We start from the raw sequence: 9,333 nt of genomic DNA on the forward strand, positions 1-9,333 counted from the left end.
ATTGAATTGTTTTTGCCGGCTTGAACGACCTTCCTCCTTGAACGACCCAAACACCAGATGGTACGGCCAGGTACAGCCACGGTACACAGCGTACACGGCTAGGTCAATAAACTCTGTGACGCAACGTCACTAGCGCGTTGGACCGACGGAGAGCACCGATACCGCGGCACGCTCTACCGTACTCTCTCACTCGCACACCTCCGTCCATAGACCACCGAAATTCCTCAGCACGCGTCGACACCGACGGAGAGCACCGATACCGCGACTCGCTCTACCGCTCTCGTTTATTTAAGACAGGCCTTTCCTATTACGAAAAGAAGTAGCTGCTCCAGTTATTGCTGTCTCCCTCTATGTCGACTTTAATTCTAGTAGAGAGCACTCAAAAAGGCCCTACCATAAGACTGCGCAGTCTATGTTTTACTGTATGTTCATTTAAAAATGGTTCCTGTCATGTGTACTTGAATAGGTTATGTTACAAATTATACGTTCGATTGATAGTACACGTAGTTACATTAAATAAAATAATTTCTTTAATGCTATGATTTTGTAATGTGTATCGACACAATGAGTACTAGAAGTATTGATTTGTTACCTAAATTAGAATCAGCTTTTTCTGAACAAAAATGGGACGAATTGTTGAGTCTTCTTAATCCTAAGTTGTTCAGTACTCCCGAATCAGAGTATGACTTAAAATACACAACATATTGTATAAATTTACAATGTTTAGCGAATTTAACAAACTGTTAAATTTTCAGGGAATTAATTGCTTTTCCATGTCTATCAAAAGTAGCCGAAATCCTTCAGGCAGAAGAGCCTGTAGTCCCTAACAATATAAAAGTTGTATGCTTAAAATGTTTAGGCAATTCTTGTTTTAATGGCTACAAACATAAGGAATATAGTTCAACTAATGTTGAATATGGAACATACTGTCTTGAATTATATTCCAAGCTAATTACAAACAATGAAAACTTAAAAAAGTCAGAAATTTACATTTTGTACCCATTTCATTCTCACTTTCCTTATGAAAGTGTTATCGAGTGGACAGTAAACTTTATTAAATCATACAAATTTAATGAAGATTTAATGGATGACCAACTGGAAATACTCAGATTATGTATTCAGTTTTTATGCAATCTATTTACATTTGCATGTAAGAATAGTAGTTTTGATGATCAATGCAGCATTCCAACATTTTTATATGATACTAATTTAAAAAGTATAATTATGTAAGTATATTATGGGTATTGCTCACTGTGAAATTTTAATTACTATAAAGCTTTATGTGGGTTAAAATTACTTTTTCTACTTTTCAACAGGAATTTAACTAATTTTGACCATATTCCAAGTGTCAGAGCATCTTGTATATTTATACATAATGCCTTGAGAGAATTTGAAGGGCAAAATTTCACAAATCTAGAAAAAACACGATTATGTTCACAACTTCTAAAGCCAATTAAGAAAGGTTTCGAAAGTGCAAAGGAAGCTTTGATGTGTTTATTATACCAGTCAAATTTGCTCAGAATTTCATACAACGATATGAACATTGAGGACAAATTATATTTACTGGAAATAATTCACAATGAAGTATCAGATTCAGTGTATGGGTGTGAGAGTGATCATCTATTAAGAAAAGATGCAATTAATTTTCTGTCAGAAAGGTTCTGTAAAAGAAGCGACATACTTCTGAAAACTGTTGATTCATATCTAGATAATATGGAACCAAGAGAAATTATTATCCTTCTCGATATTCTCGGGACTGTGACTTCTCGTTCAGCTAAAGCATGTCAATCTATAGAAAATTATAAAAGCTTACTAATTAATTGTACCTGTAAGTACATTCATATTTAAATATCTATTTCAGTATTTAATATATAATTAACATATATTCTTCATAGATCTTTTGAGATCTATACAGATGATTGGGAAAGAATCAAATAATTACTTTACACCAATGCAAAAGTTAAGTGATATAGCAAAAATGATGGAAGAAACCAAAAATAATGGATTACAACAAAATTTAAGTAGTACGGAAACCGAAGATAACGAATATAAAGATATTAGAGAGAGAAAAGACTTATGCAGCCACCCTGCTTTTGGCTTCAAAGCTGGATTAATAAGAATTATTGGAAACGTGTCATACAGAAACAAAGAATGTCAAGACCTTGTAAGTATCAATTTATTCCATACTATAATAAACAAAAACAAGATATTCAACTTTCCATTTGTTTTCATCTACAACATTTCGTTTATTTTGAACAAGGGTTCTAATGAATTCCATGTAAAGTGTTTCTCTTTATACTCATATCGCCAACCTTACTATGTATATATGTAATAGCGACGCTGATGAGTGAGCCAGATGAAAAAAAAAATAGAAGTAAATCACTTTGCAATAAAACGGTCGTAGAAGCTGGTCTTTTACATGTAATGTCGTCGTTAATTCATTGCGATGCGACTGCACGGTGTCAGTTACATTATCTTCTGCCGGTAAAGTGAATATCATCGAATTTCGGACTAGCGATCCATAAAGTAGCGCCGTGCGAAATGATAGTGGTGATAATTTCAACTGCAGCCTGAAATTCAGGCAGATAACGGAAATACACAATAACAAAAAATTAAACTACTCGCAGAAAACCTTTAAACTCCCCTTAGGATTTATTCAGCCTCTGGGAGTCTCGTCTTTCAGACAATTATTCATTCATCATCCCGGCTGTGTAAGACCGTTTCGGTCCATAGATCATTCTCTGACACGCAAAAAGAGAACGAACCCGCGCGAAACGTTACGTCGGAAATAAGGGTTCACGTTGCTCGGTTTTTATCGCGCCTTATGCGTATATACAGGGCCCCCGAGTGATCGCCATTGCCGCTTATTGATTTCATCTTCGCCGCGATGGAGATGGGGCACAAAAGAACGAACCGATCCGTACCGCGCGCGCGCACTGTTCGCCGCGGAACAAAGGAAAATTAAGTATCCTGTCCGACTTGAAGACGCGGCAATTTAGCCGGGATCGGATACCGCGTTAATATATTAGCAGGATCGAAAAGTACGGCCGCTTTCTGTTGCATTCGAATAATTTTATTGGCGTGGCGCGGTCTCGAGCCGCGTGCAGGAGCGTGAATACGAGGCACTTGGATGATATTCTTTTTTCCCCTCTTTCTCTTTTTTTACTCTCGTGTTTTTGCTCGTTCAAGGTGTCGAAGGCGATCGTGTTCTTAAATTTCATTCTGTAAACACGAATTGCCCCGTTCTTCATGCACACGGATTGCGAAAACACGTATGGCCGCGACACGATTGCCCTGTAAAATTACGCGCGGCCACTATGGCGTTACAGTGTTAACAGAATATCCTGGTTGTGTCCGCAGGGTGTTTCGTTGGGAGCACGGCCGATAATAAAATTTGTACGTACAGACCCGTTTATGACAACCATCTCCGGCCATCCCTCGCGAGTAAAACTCGCCTCCGAGCATTCGCAGTAAAAACGTTTTTCCTGTTTTTTTTTTCATCTCGGCGATTTCAATTCCGAACGCGTAACGTTCGTTGCATTGCTTGTATCAAGCCGAGGAGTTGTCGAAAAAAAGTGTCGTTGCGATGACGGGATTCAATTATAGATTTCGATTGGAATGGTTATTTATTTTCGACGAATGAATATCGATGTATGCAAATTATCGATTACAATGTACCGAGGTGTTGATAAAACATTTATGGCCGTGAAAGTCTTGAGTGCAGTCAGCCTTCGGACGGATATTAGTAATTTAATTGATAATCGGTTAGAAATATTTTAGGGTTTCGGAATAACTGTCTTCGTTTGTCAGTTCGTTGTTCAGTTTATAATTTTAAAAGTTCGATTCGAATCTTACATACGAGAAGATACAAGCATCTGCACTCATTTCTAAATAGAATAAATTGTTTTGGCCTATTAAAGGAAAAGTCATTCATCTGAAAGTTCGAATATTTAGAACTATGGGACCAACAGAAAAAAATTGTTCAGATAAAAGTTATTTATACCATCACGCGGTCGTAACGATTATCTACTGCTCCAAAAATCGAGTTTCTCTTGATTTCGCAGTTGCGGAAATATTTAAAATGGTAATTCCTATGGATCCACACTGTACATTGGATTCTTTCTCTTCTATCTTTCTTTTCAATTTAAAATTATGTAGTCAAGACACTAAAATAAATGTGCCATACGTTTTTACTAGCAACAAACCTTAGATATCGAATCTATTGATATTCACATTCATGAGTTTCTTCGGCTGCATCGTTACTTGGGACGTCCCGCAATATTTCTTCCCAACACTGGCGTCGTCACATTTTCTAAAGAACAAAGAGAAACAAAAAAAAATATTGTTCCCGGTGTTTATGTGCCGCGTCGTTCGGTTTACGCGGTTTCGAAGTTTTACACAACATAATATCATATAATATATAGGGTAGACCGAAGCGAATCGGATCAAAATAAGATTTCAGTCCATATTTTTTATATTCTCATGGAAACGAACATTTCGATTGTTCGTATTGCCTCATCCTTGCCCCCACACCCAATCCAATAACTAATCAATTGTTCTACGTACTTGTTTAGTGCTGGCACATATTGCCATTGAGGCAAACGTGTGCGAACGTTATAATTTAGGTGCGAATCTAAGATAAGTACCTAATCTGCAATTTCGTACTTAAAATAAAAAAGTAAGCTTTGTATGATGTCCAAATTTGATATTTTATATATTTTTTTCACATATTTTCATATATTATTACATGATAATTCGTCTATGTATCCTATTGAATTTAAAGTCCTTATTTATGGGACTAATTGGATCACATCATTTGGAGTGAATCGGATCACCCTCTTTCTTCGTTTGAATATTTTTATGATTATAAATGTGATAACTATTTATACACAGATAGTTCGTAAGTACATTAAAAAGACCAATCACGGTTCATGGTGTTCAGTTAAAATGAAAGAAGATTGGATACAGTGCAATGCCTGCGAAGGGTGGTGTCACGAGAATTGTGCTGATAGAGGTAGTGTTAAAGGACGCTATACTTGCGTCCTGTGTACCAAGTAGGGTCAATTGACCCCATTATCATTAAATTATATTGTTTTAAATTAATTTAAAGACATTTTTTATGAAAATTTGACCTTTTTCAGAGTTTTCTGTTGGGGCGAATCGGATATTTCTCACTTTTTCGTTTTTTGTTTGCACAACAAAGATTTTGAAGTTTTTTTTTACTTTTTTATTATTAATGTTCAAATTAAACCTGTACTAATTACGAATTTATAATACATAATTAGCTTTCGAAACTTTAACTATTATTTTTTTACTATCAAACAGAAAATAATCCGATTCGCCTCGGTCTACCCTATATATGTAAACCGTCCACCTTGGGACAGAGCATAAGTTCTGACGGCAGAGAATGTTTTTCAGGTCCGTGAAATGGACGCCATTCCTCTGCTCCTGGACTGCTGCAATATAGACGCGAGAAATCCCCGTGAGTACCGGTGACACTCGTTCTACATACCTATTTATTATATATTGTGATTGCCGGCTCCGCGGCCGCGCGTATGATATTTCAACCAATTAATGCCGATCGTTCAACCGCCACAATTAAACGTTCCTTTAACGCGCAGTTATAATGCAATGGACGATCCTCGCTCTGCGGAATTTATGCGAGGATAATCCCGAGAATCAAGAGATCGTACAGAATTGCACTAGGACCGGTGTTGTGGAGAACAGCGTGCTGCGGGAGATGGGAGTGACGTTGCACGAAGACGAGAGTGGACAGAAAATCGGGATCGTACCTTTGGATCTGAATAAAAAATGATATTACCTGTAATCATTGTAATATGTGGCTTCGTTTATGTTCTGGAATTAAAAGAATAAATGATTTGATACGAATAGACTGCATATTTGTATGGAAATATCATTTTGGAGAAAGAAGAAATAGAGACAGAGCTCTGTACCCTTTGCTGCTGGCTCGGTAACGTTAGAACATGAATTAGAAATCTTATTGAACTTATATAGAATCTGTTTAAATATGAAATATTGATTTTTCTGGAAAGCTTTATTTACTAGCGTCCAATAGGAAATGTTTTCTTATTGTATTATATGTACATTGATGTTTTTTAAACATTTTAATAAGTATTGCTTGTGAATTAATTTTAATTTTTCAAAGAAATTCTTATGATCAACAGAACCGATAGGTTTTTCTACTTTCTAGAGAATCTAGATTTTGTAGATGCCTGTAAAGTTTGAGGGGATATAAAAAGTGGTATCTTGATGTCTTATGATCTATCACAGTATAAAAGCAACATTGACAAATGCAAATAATTGTCTTTACTCCATACTGAAAAAAAGTAATAAAACGTAAGCTCAAATACAATCTAAAAGTTTGGAAAAATAGGGCTGATCAAGATACATCTAACAAATTCACTGTAATTATTACTAACAACAAGGGAAAATACCAGTTATTCGCACAACATGCGGTACGATTTAGATACTCTCTGCAATTTAAAGGATTATTCAGAGTTCATTTATTTCTATTTATATGTAAAAAATTCACCGTAATTTTGAAACGAACAGAACACGCTGACAACAAGGGAAAATAAAGGTTATTCACAACCCACGATACGATTTAAAATCTCTCTTTAACATAAAGGATTATTAAGAATCGTAAGCTGGGGTAATTGACTCAATCACAGTAACTTTGTCCCAAATAAAAAAAACAAGTTGTTAAATACAGTTGATTTTCAGATAAAAAGATATTTCACGTAAAAACACCTGCAAAGAGTTGCAAAATCAAAAATGATAATTTTTTGACGTTTGGACAATGTTACCCCTAACTAAATCAAAAGTACTCTAATTTACTGAATTCATTTATGTATGTATAATTTCACAACGTCGGTTTCTTCGTATTCTACTACATTTATCAATGTAAATGTTCGACGACTTTTTGTCGGGAGTGTGTGTCTCTACAAACACACGTCTTTTTGCATCAGTAGTAGGTACATATCAATCTGATCAATCGGAGTTACCGTTCGCAGCTCCTAAAGCGGTCGATCGCTTTCCTCAAACGGGATCGCCGGTTAGCCCGTATTAGTTACGGCTTGCGTTAATTATTTTACTATTTACTGCGACGCGGCCGTGTGTACCGATACCTCACCGGATAAGGATACCGGTGATCTCTTTATCGAAAGTCAGCCGCAATAATTATTCGAGTTAGTCCGACTACGAACGTATTCCCGCGCCCGTGTGTCGACTGGTAAAATAAGCCTGCAATTATAGTACATGATAGGCACCATTACATGAAATATGATATCGTATTGCATAAAGAGACATTATATCTGCATTCAGAGCCGAGTGATTTACGGTACAATGAGAGCCGACGCGGAGTTCACGGTCTATTAGCAGTTACTAATGCAGCTGCGAGAGTCTGTGTGTCCGTGTCTCCATCATATCCGATTCCGTTTTCAATGGAAAATCGATTTCGCCTGGTTGGATCGTCGATCGAACGCATCCTACTGTACACCGACGAGCAAACTCGGCTTCCACTAGGGGAAAAACTAGCGTAGGGAAAATTTATTTCAGTACTTGAAATAAATTTAGTAAGTGGCGGAGATTTTTCTTCTACGCCATTTTTTCCCCTAGTGGAAGCCGAGTTTGCTCGTGGGTGTACCCTCACTTTGAAAATTTCTGCAGGATTTAGATTTCATACGTTTTAATTTTGAAATGTGAGATGACTAATTCTGAAGTATAAACTTGCTAATTCTCAAGACAAATTGTTTATTGGCGATTCAATTTAAAAAAGAACAGAAATTAAAGTTTAACAATATTTTTACTTCAGTTTTAATTTAGTAAAACTCTTCATAACGAAATGGATAATTCAATACACGTTTCATTGTCATAAACTAATCTAGAAACATATGATTTTACATAAACATCCTTTCATTTTTATGAGACATCATTCACTTACCAAGAATTTATTTCAGCAAAATGGATAGCCACAAATCAGTGCATAGGATCGTTTACATATAGCAATCTCGATTTTATTTATTTCCTTCTCCGATCAGTTTCACCACAATTACCTTGCTTTCCTTTACAGGCGGGACTCATCAATTATCTAATTTTTCTTGCCTATTAATATTCATAAGCCGATGCATATTTTAATGAAGAGAAAAGGTGAGGAAGAAAGTATAATTTAACCAGCGAGATCTATAATTTTCAAGAACGTTGTACCAGTGAAATTAAAAGTGACTCTCTAAACATATAAATTTGTTAAAAAGGAAACACGAAATGGAATTGGAATTCCTCGGAATCGGAATATGTTGAACGTGTGAAATAAAGTTACACCCGTGCCGTCGCTTTCCTTTTTAATTGAACGCGCTTTTAATCACCGAGCGGCCCGTTTAATTGACACGTTGACTGATGTTTTCGCTGTCCACCCGTTTAATTCGAAAACCCTGCGATTATTAATAACCATTAATATATATCATTATCCCTCTCTCCACGCGTAAATCGATTATGCCGGAAGTACTGAAACGGGCCACCATTTTCCTTTCTAATGGAATACCACCAACGTCGCTCAGGTATCCTAGAACCGTGCTGTTTTCGATTCGAATAGAAATCGACGGATAATTAGATCGCTATCTCTGTAGACGGATATTCGTTCGACACGAGTCACGTTGTGTAAACGCTTTGGAAAACGTAGTGATACGTTTCTAATGGACGAACACGTGATTCACAATCCGATCGCGTACGACCAATCGTTCGTTGATTTACGATCTATTGTAGGGGGAAAGAATTCTAACGATCCATTACCATTCCGTTATTAGTTACGACACGCTGGTCGTTTGATTTGTTCGAAGCATTTTAGGTTCCTTTTGAAACATTCGACGAAAATTCTTCTTCGTTAGAAATTCTTCATAAAATAAAACGACGGCATGTTTAACACGACGGTTAATTGTTAAGTTTCTTTGAATAATAAGCGAAATTTATAACTCGTGGACTGCAATTTAAAGACTGAGAATTCAGGGATCTTGTGGGGCCTGATCTCATTTTTCTTCCGTATTAATATTCATAAGCCAATGCATATTTCAATGAGGAAAGAATATGAGGAAGAAAATATAATTTAACCAGCGAGATATATAATTTGCAAGAATAGTTTGAAATTAAACGACACAATACCGATTATGATCACAAGGCTGCAGATTTTATGCACTCTTAATATCTACAGAATACAATTCAATAATTAATTTGATGGAAGTTTAAAATAGTTTCTACATTATTTTTCATACCCACTAAAAGCCTCGACACAAGGAACAAAGGTCTACTCGATTTCTGATT

General features: G+C 36.2%; 1 protein-coding gene across 1 annotated transcript; it reads left to right on the plus strand.

Annotated features, from left to right (window-relative positions):
- The first annotated feature begins 526 nt into the window (after nt 1–526).
- LOC107189264 lies at nt 527–5,815 on the plus strand. The gene is made up of 6 exons (XM_015577753.1): nt 527–680; nt 756–1,226; nt 1,317–1,828; nt 1,896–2,164; nt 5,419–5,482; nt 5,622–5,815. The coding sequence occupies exons 1-6, from the start codon at nt 550–552 to the stop codon at nt 5,813–5,815; spliced, it is 1,641 nt and encodes a 546-aa protein (XP_015433239.1). The 5' UTR covers nt 527–549.
- The last annotated feature ends 3,518 nt before the right edge of the window (nt 5,816–9,333 follow it).

Source organism: Dufourea novaeangliae, unplaced genomic scaffold, assembly GCF_001272555.1.
Source record: "Dufourea novaeangliae isolate 0120121106 unplaced genomic scaffold, ASM127255v1 scaffold149, whole genome shotgun sequence".
Lineage (NCBI taxonomy): Eukaryota > Metazoa > Arthropoda > Insecta > Hymenoptera > Halictidae > Dufourea > Dufourea novaeangliae.

What these genes read in the sequence shown, in the direction of transcription:
- LOC107189264 (XM_015577753.1), top strand. Translation starts at nt 550, where the DNA reads ATGTGTATCGACACAATGAGTACTAGAAGTATTGATTTGTTACCTAAA. An exon ending in ACAAAGAATGTCAAGACCTT is followed by an intron (nt 2,165 to 5,418) that starts GTAAGTATCAAT and finishes AATGTTTTTCAG; the next exon opens with GTCCGTGAAATGGACGCCAT. An exon ending in TATAGACGCGAGAAATCCCC is followed by an intron (nt 5,483 to 5,621) that starts GTGAGTACCGGT and finishes TTTAACGCGCAG; the next exon opens with TTATAATGCAATGGACGATC.